Below are 17,222 nucleotides of genomic sequence, written 5' to 3' on the forward strand. Positions count from 1 at the left end.
GGGTCATGATCTGAGCACAACATGTGGGCAAAGGCATCTTTCACTAAATCTGATGACCAACGTTCAATCCCCAGGACCCACATGGTAGGAGAGAACTGACTCTCTAAAGTTGACCTCTGACCCCCACAAATGCACCGTGCTGCATGCTCCTTATGAATAAATACAATTTTTAATTAAAAATAAAACTACCAAGCTGTTTTTATTACAGTAGCTCTATAGTAGTGCTTGAGGTCAGGGATCGTGATGCCTCCAGAGGTTGTTTTATTGTACAGGATTCTTTTGGCTATCCTGGGTTTTTTGTTTTTCCATATGAAGTTGAGTATTATTCTTTCCAGATCTGTGAAGAATTGTGTTGGTAATTTGATGGGAATTGCGTTGAATCTGTAGATTGCTTTTGGTAAGATCGCCATTTTTACTATGTTAATCCTGCCTATCCATGAGCATGGGAGATCTTTCCATTTTCTGACATCTTCAATTTCTTTTTTCAGGGACTTAAAGTTCTTGTCATATAGGTCCTTCACATGCTTAGTTAGCGTAACCCCAAGGTATTTTATATCATTTGTGGCTATTGTAAAGGGTGATGTATCTCTGATTTCCTTCTCAGCCTGTTTGTCTACTGTATATAGGAGGGCTACTGATTTTTTTTTTTGAGTTGATCTTGTGTCCTGCTATGTTGCTGAAGGTTTTTATTAGCTGTATCAGTTCCTTGGTTGAATTTTTGGAGTCACTCATGTATACTAACACGTCATAACTGATGGAAGTGGATGCAGAGATCCTCAGCCAGGCCTCAGGTGGAGCTCCAGGTGTCCAACTGTCGAGAAAGAGGAGGGTCTGCAAGAGGGTGAATTGTTGAATCCAAGATTGCAAAAAGCACAGGGACAAATAGCCAAACGAATGGAAGCACATGAATTATGAACCAATGGCTGAGGAGCCCCCAGCTGGATCAGGCCCTCTGGATAAGTGAGACAATTGAATAGCTTGAACTGTTTGGGAGGCACCCAGTCTATGGGACTGGGACCTGTCCTTCGTGCATGAGCTGGCTGTTTGGAACCTTGGGCTTACACAGGGACACTTTGCTCAGTCTGGAAGGAGGTGACAGGACCTGCCTGTACTGAATCTACCAGGTTTAAATGAATCCCCAGGGGAGTCTTGATCCTGGAGGACATGGGAATGGAGGGGAGGGGCTGGGGGGAAGGTGGAGGTGGGGCGGGAGGGGGGAGGACAGGGGAACCCATGGCTGATGTATAAAATTTAAAACACATAATAATAAAGAAAAAAAGAAAAGGAAAAAATAAAACTACACTAACAGAGAATTCTACTAAAAAAATAGCAGATTTTTTCAATTGCTAATAGCACATTCTTAGGGATGGACCATCATAAAATATGATTCCACAAATTTTAAATATTGAAACGAAGCAATGCTTGATCTACAGTTATAATGGAATTAACCTGGAAGTTCAGAAAATTCACAAACAATATGGAAATCAACATATTTCTAACCAGTAAATGAGGCATAAAAGAAATCACAAGGAAAATTACTAAAATCTGAAATGACTGAAAAATGAAAATACAGCATAGCACAATGTCTGATGTGCAAATAAACTTAGAGGAAAGTTATAGCAGAAAATAACCCACATTTAAAAAATATGTCAGGGTTGGATATTTAGCTCAATGGTAGAGCACTTGCCTAGCAAGCACAAGGCCCTGGGTTTGGTCCTCAGGTCCGGAGGTGGGGGGAGATCTCAAATCATTAACTCAGATTTCTACTTTAGGACAAGACCTGTATTCTTGGTCAGTATAAAGCCAGATGGGTTATATTGGTGATCCAGTCTCAAAAAAAGGAATGTAAGAAAAATGTTGAATAATGAGCGCGTTCTAAGCACCAATGAGCAAGAGAAAATTAGAGTAGATAGAATCAATGAACTAGAAAATGAAAAACAGCCTAAGTGCAAATCAATGGAAAGGAAGGTTAGTATATTGCAATAATCAAGAAAACCTACAGACTTGTACTCAGATTAATCCAGGGAGAAGAAGATTCAAATTACCAAATTATGGAATAATAGAGGGGAAATGTAATCTACTTTACATAGAAAAGGAGAGATTATAAGAGGATTCTCTTACAATCTTAAGATCAGTTTCAAGTAAACTAGTTATAAAACCAAGATTAATTTTTAAAAGATTCCTAGAAACACTGCTAAAATTGACTGAAGAAGGAATAGAAAGTCAGAATAGGCCCATAATGAATTATTGCTAGTACTCAAAGTTTTCCATAAAAACCAGATAACTCCACATACAAATTCCACCAAATATTAAAGAATAACACTAGTACTTGACATTTGTCTAGAAAATAGAGGAGCAGAAACTACTTACAAACTCATGAAGGTAGTAGTCGTCCCCCTATTACAAAATCAGACAAATATGAGAAAACAAAAACCAGTCTTTCTCTAAGAGTATGTCTGCACTGGAACTGCCTGCATTGAATCCACCAGGTTGAGCTGAATCCCCAGGGGAGTCTTGGCCCTGGAGGAGATGAGAATGGAGGGGAGGGGCTGGGGGGAAGGTGGGAGGCAGGGGTTGGAGGGGGAGGACAGGGGAACCCATGGCTGATCTGTAAAATTAAAACACAAATATAATAATAAAAAAGAGAACTAAAAAAAAGAGTATATCTTCAAAATTTCTCAACTAAATACTAGGATATTAACTCCATTAACATATATGGAAATCATATATTAAGGCCAAGAGAAATTATCCTAGTAATAAAACATCTGTTCAATATTCAAAATAAATCAATGCAAAACACCTTGTTAGCAAAATAATGAGTAAAACCACAAAACCACTTAAAATTTGGAGAAAAGCATTTTAGAAAATGCAGCACTTCCATGACAATAAAACATACAAAATGGCAGGAGTAGAATGAAAAGTCTTCCATCTGATTTTAAAAAGCAGCTATAAAACCACTCAGCTAACATCAGACATAATGGTGAAAAAATACAAAATAAGGACTTTGATTTCACTGTTTTTATTTAACATTGTATTAGAAGATCTAACTATGGCAACTAGGAAAGTAAATAGAATAAAATTATTCAGATTGAGAGTTGAAAAGATAGAAACACACTTGCATGTGATACTTTCTTGTAGATACAAAATGCTAGGGAATTTACAAAAGACTATTAAATTTTAAAAGTTCAGTAAGTCAACTGGGAGGTTGTGGTGCAAGCCTTTAATTCCAGCACTCTGGAGGTAGAGCCAGGTGGACTTCTGTGAATTCAAGGCCAGTCTGGGTTACAGAGTGAATTCCAGGAAAGGCACCAAAGCTACACAGGAAATCCTGTCTCGAAAAACAGGGGGAGAAAGTCCAGCAAGTTTGTAGGACAAAGGTCATTATCCAAAAATGAAATAAAATATCCGGAAGTATGAAAGAAACATAACCCTTAGAAATTGGCTTAATGTAGATTTTATAGCAAACACAGGAGGACATTCATTACTGAAAGAAGTTTCAAAAGATTTAATTAGAAAGTATTTGTGTAGTTCTCATCCATTTCTCTGTCATTGGATGAGAGGGGGAGTAATGAAGAGTAAGGTTTGAGGGAAAGCAAGCTTAGGGGAGCAGGAGATCCCAGCTGGGTCAAGAACAGAAAGGGAGAACAAGGAATAACAGACCATGATAAATGAAGACCACATGAGAACAGGAAGAAACAAAGTGTTAGAGAGGTCCCCAGAAATCCACAATGATACATCCATTGTTGACTACTGGCAATGGTCGAGAGAAAGCCTGAACTGACCTGGTCTGGTGATCAGATGGCCAAACATCCTAACTGTCGTGCTGGAACTCTCATCCAATAACTGATGGAAGTGGATACAGAGATCCTTGGCCAGGCCCCAGGTGGAGCTCCAGGACTCCAATTGGCAAGAAAGAGGAGAGACTCTAAGAGTGTGAATTGTTGAGATCAAGATTGGAAAAGCACAGGGACAAATAGCCAAACTAATGGAAACATGTGAATTATGAACCAAAGGCTGTGGAGCCTCCAGCTGGATCAGGCCCTCTGAATAAGTGAGACAACTGAATAGCTTGAACTGTTTGGGAGGCACCCAGGCAGTGGGACCAGGACCTGTCCTTAGTGCATGAGCTGGCTGTTTGGAAACTTGGGCTTACACAGGGACACATTGCTCAGCCTGGAAGGAGGGGACTGGACCTGCCTGTACTGAGTCTACCAGGTTGAGCTGAATCCCCAGGGGAGTCTTGGCCCTGGAGGAGATGGGAATGGAGGGGAGGGACTAGGGGGAAGGCAGGGGCGGGAGGGGGAGGACGGGAACCCATGGCTGATATGTAAAATTAAAACACAAACATAATTTTTTTAAAAAAGAAAGTATTTGTGGACTGGAAGACTCAATTCTGCATAAACAGTTGTATGTTCAGTGGCCAGTAGATTTAACTCTCTACAAAATCTCAGTTAACCTTTTACAGAAATTGTCAGGCCAACTCTAAAATTCATATGAAAATTCAAGGAATCTAGAAATATAAAGACAAAGTCGAAGGAGTTATGATTCCTGATTTAAAGAACTTACTGGGTTAGAAATTAGACATTTGAATATCTGAGGTTAATTGATCACATGTAAGCAATATATTTTAACTACTATATACCAGAAGTATTTAATGAAATGATTAAAGACTTTTATCTTTTCTTCAGTTATGCTTAAAGTGCTTGCCTACGTAACACTAGGGAGGAATTCAAGTGCCATTTAATCCCATGAATACTGTCCATCTCTCTTTGTATATTCACAGTGAAAAAATACTTCAGATATTATCTTTTATTTCAGCACTAATGATGTAATTGACGACAAAAGTGTTTCTCTGTAGCAATGCACCTTACCCAATTGAGAAACCGTTTTTAGGGGTTTATTCCTTATTGTCTTAGGGTTTCCATTGCTGTGATGAAACATTGAAACCCAAAGCAATTTAGGCTTTATTTGGCTTACACTTCCACAGCACTGTTCATCATTGAAGGAAGTCAGGACAGGAACTAAAACAGAGTAGGAACCTGGAGACAAGAGCTGGTGCAGAGGCCATGGAGGGGTGCTGCTTATTGACTTGCTCCCCATGCTTAGCTCAGCCTGCATTCCTATAGCACTCAGGCCTACCAGCCCAGAGATAGCACCACCCCACCATGGGCTGGACCCTCTACCATTAATCACTCATTAAATACATGCCTAACAGGCTTGTCTACAGCTAGATCTTATGGAAGCATTTTCTTAAATGAGGCCCCTCCTCTCAGATGATTCTAGCTTGTGTCAAAATGATATAAAAAACAGTTGCACACTTGTCATATTAAATCTCCTTTTGTTCAGATATATATTTTCCTGATAAATTTGGAGAAATAATCCACAGCACAACATGAGAGGGAACCTTTCTTGGTTCTTTATTTAAACTTGGAACATTCATTGGCTGTAACATTATTTAAAAATACCTACACAGAGATATTTTATATACTAAGACCAGGAATATTTAATTTGTCTTACCAACAAAACCACTGATTTCTAAGTTTGTAACCATTCCTCTTTGCTGGTGATTACTTTTGAAGACAGATCAAGAATTTTAAAGGATATAATAATCATTGAAAACTTGGGTACAGATCATACAACACCCCTGATATGTACATACACAAACCAGGGCTGAAATTCAGATCTACTGTAAATTTTGTACAAAATCATTGACCCTTCTCATTCTATTTGGGCATATTAGACAGCAGACTTGAGCAGCAACACAACAGTTCAAACTCTACTTTGCTGTTTCACACAGCACGTGACACTGGGGAAATTATTTGTGCCAAATCTCATCTTCTTCATCTATAAATCATGGACAATGCAAGGACCAACTTCACAGAGTTGATGGGAGAGGAAATGAATTAACATGTAAAATGTTGATAATTCCTCCCACTTGGTGATATATGTTAGTACTACAGAGGTTTTATTTGTTTTGGGATTACAAAAAGAACTGGAAATAGGTGATCTCAGAACTCTTTGCCAACACGTGGAACTAGGAAAATAAAATATAGTCAAATTTTGTTTTGAACTCTTTAAGTCTAACTAGAACCTGCCTACTATGCTAGGAACTCTTCTATTTGTTCTGCTCAGGAGATTTGTTTTCCATTCATTTTTTTAAAAAGATACATCCTTTTTATCCTCTTCAGTATTTATTTTATATTTTTACTTTTTTATGTCAGTGCTTATGCAGTTAGAAATGTAAGTATTTGAGTGCATTTTATTTATTCAACTGACACGTGATCAATACTTACTATAACCCACATTTTCCAATTCCAGAATATGAGAGTATGGACATATTTTAGCAGCAACTTGTTTAACATGAATCACAAATTAATCCAATAACTAAATGAAATCAGGTGCGAAAGCCTGGGAAATCTTGCATAAGGAAGATAAATGATACATCATCCTATATCCGACCTGTAACCAACAGCCTGGTAAAATGTTTCCCCATGACGCTCCAGTTTTCTTATCTTTCAGAGTACTCAAGCAGCTACTCTCCCACTGAAAACTGTTTCAGACACATTCTCTAGTTTTCAAATAAAACAATCTCCGGCCCACCCTTCACTTTCCCCTGTTCATAAGATTATGAAGAGAGGGGGGTCTCACTCTTTCATGCTCAAAATGTTTTAAGTCTGTACTTGCTTCCTCTTAGGGATTGTGATATCCACAATTTAAAGGGTGTACACAAAGCTCTCTATAAAATAAACATACCCACGATCGATTGTATCATATCAAACCGGGAACCCAAATAAAGCCTCCTTGAAGAATTCCTTCCATATAGGTAGCTAAGAGAGTATATGTAAAGCCTTGAAAGAACTGTATGAACTTCGCTTGTTTGATTTTTTGTCCAGCTCTGATCATGATTATATATTAAATCCTGCCACCACTTCAAGACTCCATTACCTTATTTGTTACAATCCTTGAATTCTCTCTCCAGGCCAAACATTCTGCGACTCATGCTTTACCTCATTCCTATCCAGATTTATTTTATTCCTCACACTGAACATCAGACTTCTTGATTCAACAGTTCTGCTATTCGCACACCAGTGTAGAGAAATAGGAACCATCCTTAGGTGGGAAAACAACAACAACTTCTCTTTCTTAGGATGACGTGGTAATTACTTGAAATTTTTGCACCTCTAAAAAGTGCTTATTTATGAGAACCAAACTGATGTAAGTGTCATTAAGTGGATTCAAAAATTAAGACTTTAGTTTACTTGGTTAGATTATGCAAAATACAAAGGTACTGTCAAATACCACCAATTGACCTTTGGGAAAACTGAGTTAACTTCCCGTTTCGTGCTAAAAATTCTTCTGACACATGCCCCAAAATGAAATATCTTTATTAGTTATGCAACCTAAAATAAGAATAACACTTGTAAACATGAAAAATCTAAGCATTCCTACATATTGTTGTTTGGAAATTTTCAAAAGGTTTCCGACTTGAAAATACTATTAATTTCTCAATACGGACGCAGGGTGGCGCTGCAGGCTAAGGTTATGCATAACCGGTAAAAAGCTTCCTGGTCCTTTGTGTGGCAAGACAGAATAAAAAACACGGACTGGAAGCAGCACACGAAATACCCGTCTCTGAATGGCTTTGGGCTGCGGTATACTAAATGAACAAGGGTTAAGAGCAACTGAGTAAGGAATTCTCCAACGGAGAAATCAGAATTCAGCATTCAAGCCATTCAGAGCTCCCTGAACAGTCTGAAGCAAGCACTCGCGTTTCCGCCATGGAGAAGCTGGAGAGAAATCATCCAAACAGGCAAGTGATTCCTTTCCTTTTTATGCTGCTTTGGGATCAGGTTCTAGCAGTGCCTACTCAGTACTCTATCCTGGAAGAAGCAGATAGTGGCTCCTTTGTAGCCCATCTGGCAAAGGACCTAGGCCTGAGTTCTGGGGACCTGACTGCCCGGTCTGCACGGGTGGTGTCTGACTATGACAAACAGCAGTTGATTCTGGATCCTGAGACTGGGGATCTGCTTCTGAGGGAGAAACTAGACCGGGAAGAGCTGTGTGCCTCTGTGGATCCCTGTGTGCTGCATTTCCAGGTGTTCCTAGAAAAGCCAGTGCAATTTTTTCAAGGAGAATTACTGATCCAGGACATAAATGACCACTCACCAGAATTCCCAGATAAAGAAATGCTTTTGAAAATACCAGAAAACAGCCAGCCAGGCACTCTGTTACCACTAAATTTAGCCCAGGACTTGGATGTGGGCAGCAATGGGCTACAGCAATACACAGTCAACCCCACCTCTCATTTTCATGTCCTCACTCAGAATAATAGCGAAGGCAAAAAATACCCAGAATTGGTGCAGGACAGAGCCCTAGACAGAGAGGAACAGGCAGAGCTGAGCTTGACCCTCATGGCTCTGGATGGTGGCTCTCCACCTAGGTCAGGAACAGCCATGGTTCGAATCCTGATTCTGGATATTAATGACAATGCCCCCAAATTTGTGAATACCCACTATGAGGTGCAGGTCCTGGAGAGCAGTCCCCCAGACTCCCCAGTTCTGACTGTGTTAGCACAGGATGCAGATGCTGGCAACTTTGGGAGAGTTTCCTATGGCTTGTTCCAAGCATCCGATGAAATTCAACAAACTTTCTCAATAAATGAAGTCACAGGAGAAATCCGATTGAGAAAGAAACTGGATTTTGAAAAAATTAAATCTTACCGTGTACAAATCAAGGCCACAGATGGGGGAGGTCTTTCTGGGAAGGGAGAGGTGGTGATAGAGGTGGTGGATGTGAACGACAATGCCCCAGAGCTGACCATATCTTCCCTGACCAGCTCAGTCCCAGAAAATGCTCCTGAAACTGTGGTTGCTATCTTCCGAATACGAGACAGAGACTCTGGGGAGAATGGGAAAATCATTTGTTCCATTCCAGATACTCTACCATTCATTTTAAAACCCTCTAACAAGAACTTTTACACACTGGTGACAGAGAGTCCTTTGGACAGAGAGAGCAGAGCTGAGTACAACATCACCATCACAGTCACTGACATGGGCACACCCAGGCTCACAACCCAGCACACCATCACAGTGCAGGTGGCTGATGTCAACGACAACGCCCCCACCTTCACACAAACCACCTACACCCTGTTTGTCCAGGAGAACAACAGCCCCGCCCTGCACATAGGCACCATCAGCGCCACAGACTCAGACTCAGGCTCCAATGCCCACATCACATACTCTCTGCTGCCCACCCAAGACCCGCAGCTGGCCCTCAACTCACTCATCTCCATCAACGCCGACAATGGGCAGCTGTTCGCGCTCAGGGCGCTGGACTATGAGGTCCTGAAGACCTTCGAGTTCCGCGTGGGCGCCACAGACCAAGGCTCTCCTGCACTCAGCAGCCAGGCGCTGGTACAAGTGCTGGTGCTGGACGCCAACGACAATGACCCCTTCGTGCTCTACCCGCTGCAGAACGCCTCTGCACCCTGCACAGAGCTGCTGCCCAGGGCGGCAGAGCCAGGATACCTGGTCACCAAGGTGGTGGCAGTGGACCGCGACTCTGGACAGAATGCCTGGCTGTCCTTCCAGCTGCTCAAGGCCACGGAGCCCGGGCTGTTCAGCGTGTGGGCTCACAATGGCGAGGTGCGCACCTCCAGGCTGCTGAGTGAGCGCGAGGCTCCCAAGCACAGGCTGCTGCTGCTGGTCAAGGACAATGGTGATCCTCCAAGGTCTGCCAGTGTCACTCTGCATGTGCTGCTGGTGGATGGCTTCTCTCAGCCCTACCTGCCTCTGCCAGAGGTGGCGCAAGACCCCGCGCAGGATGAGGACGCGCTCACTCTGTACTTGGTCATTGCCTTGGCTTCTGTGTCTTCTATCTTCCTCTTGTCTGTGCTGCTGTTCGTGGGGATGAGGCTGTGCAGGAGGGCCAGGGCGGCCTCTCTGGGTGGCTGCTTTGTGCCTGAGGGACACTTTCCTGGTCACCTGGTGGATGTCAGCGGCACTGGGACCCTGTCCCAGAGCTACCAGTATGAGGTGTGTCTGAGTGGAGACTCTGGGACTGGTGAGTTCAAATTCCTCAAACCTATGGTCCCCAACCTGTTGCTTCAGGATGCTGGGAGAGAAGTTAAGGAGAGTCCCCACTGCAGGGACAGCTTTTTATTCAGCTAAGTGATGTAAATTCCCAGGCATTGTCCCATTATTTTCTTTTAAGAAATGATCTTGTTTCTAAGAAGTTCTTCACTAGTCTAACTTGCTTACATCCTTAATCCGCTGTTTTTCATTGGTGTGAAAGTACTAGGCTTTTAGTTGTTCTAAGTATATTTCATATTTTTCTCCACATAAGAATATCTCTTTGTTACTCATACTCCCATAACCCTAAATAGCCCAAATAGTATAACATTTTCTTTGAATGATACTCTTAGTGATCTTCCAAGACATTTTAGTGACCTCAAGAAAACTTGAGTTTGTGTATAAATTTGGGATTCTTGCCCTTTCTATGTGATTTCATCTTTTCAAAGGTAGATTGTTTAAAATTACTTACATCACCTGGATCTTTCTGCATGAATGGAAAGCCGCATTATGTCATGTTCACTTTCAGGCTTAGTACCCTGAGTAGTCAAGTCATAAAATTTAAACTGTATGTGAATGTACACAAGGATTGTGACACTTTTTGTTTGTGAGCATCATGCATATTAATAGGCCTGTTTATTTGGTTGCAAGTGTTCTGGAAATACTAAAGTTTAAGTTTTGAATTCTTACTTGATGCAAATTAAAGAGAAAATATGTGATTTCTCATTCCACTTATTAAATAAAACTGTTACATCCCTGCTTTGCCATAATCTCTTTTAATAGTTAATCTCATAATCAGTATTTTGTTCTTTCTTTCTTAAAAGGAAAATGCAGGGTTATTGAGGACATTACATTTATCTTTTTCTTTCCTTGTACAAAGAAGTCCCAGCATGGCATAATGTGTGTGTCTTCTCTGGAAGCTTCTCCCACCTTTCAAATGATTTTTTTTGAAGAGTGGGTATTCTGTTTATTAGAAGATTTCAAAATGTTCACTTTGTGTTAATTGGAGGCTCTAGGCAGAGTTTATCAATCAGCAAAAATATTTTGGGTGTTAAATCATTTTGTTTTGTTTTTTTAGTGTACTCTTGAGTTACTTTGAGTTAAACTGGTAATTATGAATATTATTTTGTTTGTTAATAAATTGGAACAGTAGCATATTTATTGATTTGTAATTGCAGTATTCTGTTGTGTTCAATAAGCCTGGTGAATTGATTGATTGGTTTCTAACTCATTACATGTACTTAGATAAGTAAGAGTGTATCAAAACTCCTTGAACTTTTGGTAGAAAATGAGCAATTGAAAGGTGTTCTTCATATCCCACTATCTATTTCTAAATCTTAACTATCAGTCTATGTGAAGTGAAGCAGTTGGACTTTCGCGCACATTTGTCTCCTCACCAAAGCTACAATGAAAAAGACAAATTACTGGCAGTTTAAGTTCTTGAAATGTGGATTTTAGTTGACATTCAATTTTTGAAAAAGAGATAAATAACCCTGAAAGTCAGCAAGTCCCACACAGAAGACCTGAAAGTGAGGAGGAGACCCTTTGGGAAGAAGGTCTTTGTCAGGAGAGGGAGGTTGTAAGAGAGGAAATTTGGGGTGTAGGAAAGAGCTAAACAATGTCTGAAGAGATAATGACTGACAATTTCTACCACTGTTGAGTCTTTGAATGTTGGGAGAACCAAAGAAACCTCATCAGGGTCTGTAAGAAGCAAAGCTTACTTGAGCATATGATAGGAAAGTTGCTCAACACAAGGTCCAAGACAGGAAAAATGTTAAAGCAACTATATGAAAATGATGTATTTCTTTTATTTATTAATTAATTTTTATTTTATTTTATTTGTTTTGGACTTTCAAGATAGGGTTTCTGTGTGTAGCCCTGGCTGTCCTGGATCTCACTCTGTAGACAAGGCTGGTCTAGAACTCGACAACCCCCTGCCCCGGCTCTGCCTCTGGAGTGGTGGGATTAAGTATGTGTGCTTCCATTGCCTAGCATGATGTGTTTCTTTTAAAGGAGCATCAGTAAAGCTATGAGCTGACTTTTAAGCATCAATCATGAAATCAAAGACAATGTATTCCTGGCTATAACTCTATTATCTTACATAGCTTTTAAAGGTGAAACTTTGGGACAAAAATTGAGAGAAATAATTGAGCCACATAGGCACTGAGAGAAATACTTTCAGTGAATTAACTGGGCAGAAGGAAAACGATCCCCAAATTACTGCAGACTTGTGTCAAGAAGTAAAAAGTAACAGGAAAGGTTACTAGTGAATATTGACCAGGTATTGAATGTATAAAGTAAGAATAGTGGTGTCTTAAAATTCATGAAAATAATGCTGGGTGGCAGTGGCGCACGCCTTTAACCCCAGCACTCAGGAGGCAGAGCCAGGAGGATCTCTGTGAGTTCGAGGACAGCCTGGTCTACAGAGAAAGATCCAGGACAGGCACCAAAACTACACGGAGAAACCCTGTCTCGAAAAAGCAAAACAAAAAAAAACAAAATCATGAAAATAGCAACGCAAAGGTAGAGATGTAATTAAATAGACATAAAGAAAAAAAAAGAAAGCACCAAAACTTTCAAAAATGAAAAGGATCCAGGCTGGTAGCATACTTCTTCAATCTCAGCACTATGGAGGCAGAAGCAAGTGGATCACTGAATTTGAGACCAGCTTGGTCTACAGAGAGAATACCAGGGCTATGTAGTAAGACTGTCTCAAACAATGATTTTCTAAACCAATTATCTAATAATTTTACTACTTTTTTCTGATGGTATGATAATTTTGGTTTGAGGAGAGCCTTTTAAGATTTTCTCTTTCTTTGAAATATCTTTCTGTTCACACAACTGCACTGCATATTTCTTATTTTTGCTGTTTCAGTAGGCCTTCCTTAGGGATATTTTACATGGAAATTAAATCTATTTTTAGAAAAAAACAGTCTTCTATTTGAATCTTGCATTTTCTCCCTTCTCTTTATTATTTCTTTCTGGAAACTTTATTTTTTGAGGTTCTCATTTTATTCCTCACACATGTTGACTTTACATTTTTATTTCTCCCCCTGTGCCAGCAGATTGTCTCTATGTCATCTCAGCTTACCCCAAGTCTTCCACCCAACAAAGATGTACAGGTATCTAAAAGCTATGTTTATAAATTTGTTTCAATGATAATTTATTTCTAGCTTCATTATTTTTCACAATTAAAAACATCATGTAATTTTTATATTTGCCTTGAGATTGGGTTCCCATTTCTCAATTCTCCCTTGGTTCCTTTAGATATAAAGCACAGAGATTACCACAGCTTCATGATGGAAAAGTCATATATACACACACGCACCTACATAATCTACTTGCACAAACTTATCAGATAAATTACACCCTCATATGTTCCATCTACTTTCTGGTTACCATAGGTTTAACGTGAGGAAATATTATTGCTAACCTTACTGCTCTCTCCTCTACTTGGCTTGTAAATCTCAGTGCAACGAGAGCAGATTCATGAGAAAGTCACTCCTTTCCAAAGATTTTTTTATATTCAGTTGCTGCTGTGATTACCTTTCTTTTCCTCCCTGCCATTTTTGCTGTCATTCTTGTTCTTTCTTATTTTCTCACCCCTCTATTTCTATCTCACCTGTACTAAAGATTTAGAGTCAGGAAGCACATTACATAACAACTGTGTGGATGTTGAATGTGTGCAGGATATTTTGTTTTGTGGGTTTTTTAATTTTTTGAGACTGGGTTTCTCTGTGTAACAGTCTGAGCTGTTCTGTAAGGATATTTTGTAAAAAAAATAAAATTTAAATATATTCAGGTGATAAAATCATGTGAACTAGTGGGCCATGCACTTCTTAGATTACATTACCATGTCTATCACACACAATGTTTTTATTTTTGTTTCTGTTAATCTTTAATAAATCAAACCGCCAAAAATTTATAAGGAACAATGTTTTGCATTTGACAACTTATATAAAACTTCATTTAAAATTCAAAACTGAAGAAAATATAAAATATGACCTGTCACATCTATTAGATATTATAAAAGTCTATTTCAGATATTGAATTATTACAGATGTTCATATGAGAAATAACACAAATGTATAAACTTGTAAAAGTAGTCAACGTATCACAAATCAGCTGGGTGCCAGCAACTCTGAATGGATTATGACATTCAGACTTCAAAAGAACACTGTAAGAAAGAAATCACAAAACAAACTCTTCTGTAGATATACATGGACATGGTCCTTTTTTTCTAATAAAAGGCAATCAAATTCAGAGAAGTGTAAGAAGAAAGTAAATGATGATATCATGTGTTAATCTGTCTAATGCAAAGCAGTTCATTATTTGAAATTTAATCACTGTCACTCACCATAGTAAGAGGTCAAGGAGAAAAACAACACCATTAATCTCAATGGGTACAGAAAAATTTATTCAACAAAATACAGCACATATTAATGAGCAAAATGTTAGCAAATGAATATAGAAGGGAATTTTTGAATATGTTCAAAAGTATGCAGTAGCCAGACATGGTGGCACATCTTTAATTCCAGCACTCAGGAGGCAGAAGCAGGTGGATCTCTACAAGTTCAAGACCATTCTCCAAACGGAATTCCAGAACAGCCTAGGTTACACACAGTGACATCTGGTCTCATAAGATACCCAAACAAATATATATGTGTACAGTAAATATCACTAAAGGCAAATTATTATTTTTTTTCTGCTGGAAATCAACAATGACACAAAGATGTCCACTCTGGCTACTACCAAGATTTTACTACCAGTCCCAGCCAGAGGAATGAGGCAAAGAATGAGTAAAAGGCACAGCAAAAGAAATAAAATTGTATTTTTAAATGATGAAATTATATACTTAAAATCATGAAAACCCTGCAATCAACAGTGATAAAGCCAGGAATGCCAGCAGATGCAAGACCAGCTCTGTTGATATGAAGAAAAATTGAAATAGCATTTAAAATGGCTTCCAAATATATAAAGATCAAGAAACAAATCTCCTAGGGAGTTGTAAAGCAGGAAGAGCAACATTATTGAGAAAAATATAATGATCTAAATAAATTGAGGAATGCATAATAGTCTATTGGAAAGACTCAGTAGTTGAAATGTCTATCTTTCAAGACAATCAATAGAAATCACAAAATCTTATGCAAAATTTCATCAATCTTCATTGTGAATTTGATGGACTGAATATATATTTTGTATGTAAATACAAAGAGAAAAATAAAGCAATCTTGTCTCCAAATATTGATTACTCTACAAAGATAGTGTGATCTATGGAAGAAATAATTGATGATGATGCACACTTTATTAAAATTAGATTTTCTGCTCTGTGAAAGATTCTACAAAAAAAAGGGGTCATAGACCAGGAGAAAATGCTGCCAATTGATATGTTTGATAAAAGACAGCTGTCCAAAATACAAAGACTTTGAAGACCCAACATTAAGAAAACATGCCTACATAAAATAATGTGTCAAAGATCCTAACACTTACCAAACAAAACTCAGAGAAGGTGTGGTGTGATGGCTATTCTTGGTTGTCAACTTGACTACACCTGGAATTAACTAAATCCCCAAAATGGGGCACACCTGTGAGGGATTTTTGCTTACTTTGAAGTGCAAAGATCCACTTATTTCTAAATAGATCTTTGAGGTGGAAAGACACACTTTTAATCCAGGTCTTTTGGTGTGGGAAGACTCATCTCTAATCTGGGCTGCACCTTCTGCTGGAAGCCTTTTTAACTATGGTTCTCAACCTTTTGGTTGCAACCCATTGGGGGATCAAATGACCCTCTCAAAGGGGTCCCCTAAGACCATTAGAAAACACAGATATTTATATTATGATTCATAGCAGTAGCAAAATTATAGTTATGAAGTAACAATGAAAATAATTTTATGATTGGGTCACCACAACAAGGGGAACTGTATTAAAAGGTCACTGCATTAGGAAGGTGGAGAACTATTGCTTTATAAGTACATGGAAGAAAGAAACTCTCCTCTCTTTTTCTGCTTGCTCTAGCCTTGCTAGCAAGTCCATTCCTTCACTGGCATTAGAGCCTACCTCTTTGAGAATCCAGTGTATACTGAAGACCAGCTGAGTCATCCAGCCTCATGGACTGACTGAACAACTACTGTATTCTTGGACCTTCCATTCATAGGCAGCCATTGTTGGATGAGTTAGGCCATAACCCATAAGTCATTCTAATGAATCCCCTTTACACACACACACACACACACACACACACCACACACACACACATACTTTCTAGTAGTGCTGTTACTCTAGCGAGCCCTGACTAATATAGATGGCAAATAATCATGTGGAAAGAGGCTCCACATTGACAAGTTTGAATAATGAAACACCACTACCCAATCATAAGGCAGAATGATTGAACTCCAGGACACTGACACCATCATTGCTAAAGAGGACATGAAGCACCAAGAACTCTCATTGATGGATTATGGGAATGAAAATGATATGACCATTTTAGAAGATAGTTTGGCAGCAAAACAAAGCACACTCTTACTATGTGAGCCAGCAATCACATTTTTTAGTATTTATTTAAATTAGCTGAAACTTACATTCAAACAAAAACTGAAACAGGAGTGTTTATTGCAACCTATTACATCAGTTGTTAAACCCTAGAAGTAGCTAAGATCCTTCAGTAAGTGAAACTGAGAAAGTTTGATGCAATCACAAAGTGGAATGTTATTCAATACCAAGTGCAATGAGTTATCAATACATGAAGAGGCAGTGAGAAAACGTGAACACATGTCATCAAAGAAGCAAGTTGAAAATCTCTAACTGTATAACATTTTGAAAAGACCAAAGTATACAGACAGTACAAAAGATCAATGATTTCCAGAGATTCAGAAAAGGGAGGGAGATAAATGGATTTTGAAGACTTGGGGTCAAGAGAACTACCGTGTGCTACTCAAAGCACTAGAAGGAAAATTCCAACCTAAGGAAGTCAGATACACCCATGAAAACACAGTCAATAGATAACACCACAGCAGTAAACCCCAAAGAAGAGAAGTAAACACACACTACCACCAAAAAATAAAAATAACAACAAGAACGAACAATCACTGGTCATTAATATCCCTTAATATCAACGGATTTAATTCACCTATATAAAGACACAGACTAACAGAA

The 17,222-nt window shown here is 39.0% G+C and overlaps 1 protein-coding gene across 1 annotated transcript; it reads left to right on the top strand.

Annotated features, from left to right (window-relative positions):
- The first annotated feature begins 7,417 nt into the window (after positions 1-7,417).
- Positions 7,418-11,876, top strand: LOC118594593 (protocadherin beta-4-like). The gene has a single exon (XM_036204555.1). The coding sequence runs from the start codon at positions 7,779-7,781 to the stop codon at positions 10,167-10,169; it is 2,391 nt and encodes a 796-aa protein (XP_036060448.1). The 5' UTR covers positions 7,418-7,778; the 3' UTR covers positions 10,170-11,876.
- The last annotated feature ends 5,346 nt before the right edge of the window (positions 11,877-17,222 follow it).

This window comes from Onychomys torridus, chromosome 13 (assembly GCF_903995425.1).
Source record: "Onychomys torridus chromosome 13, mOncTor1.1, whole genome shotgun sequence".
Classification (NCBI taxonomy): Eukaryota; Metazoa; Chordata; class Mammalia; order Rodentia; family Cricetidae; genus Onychomys; species Onychomys torridus.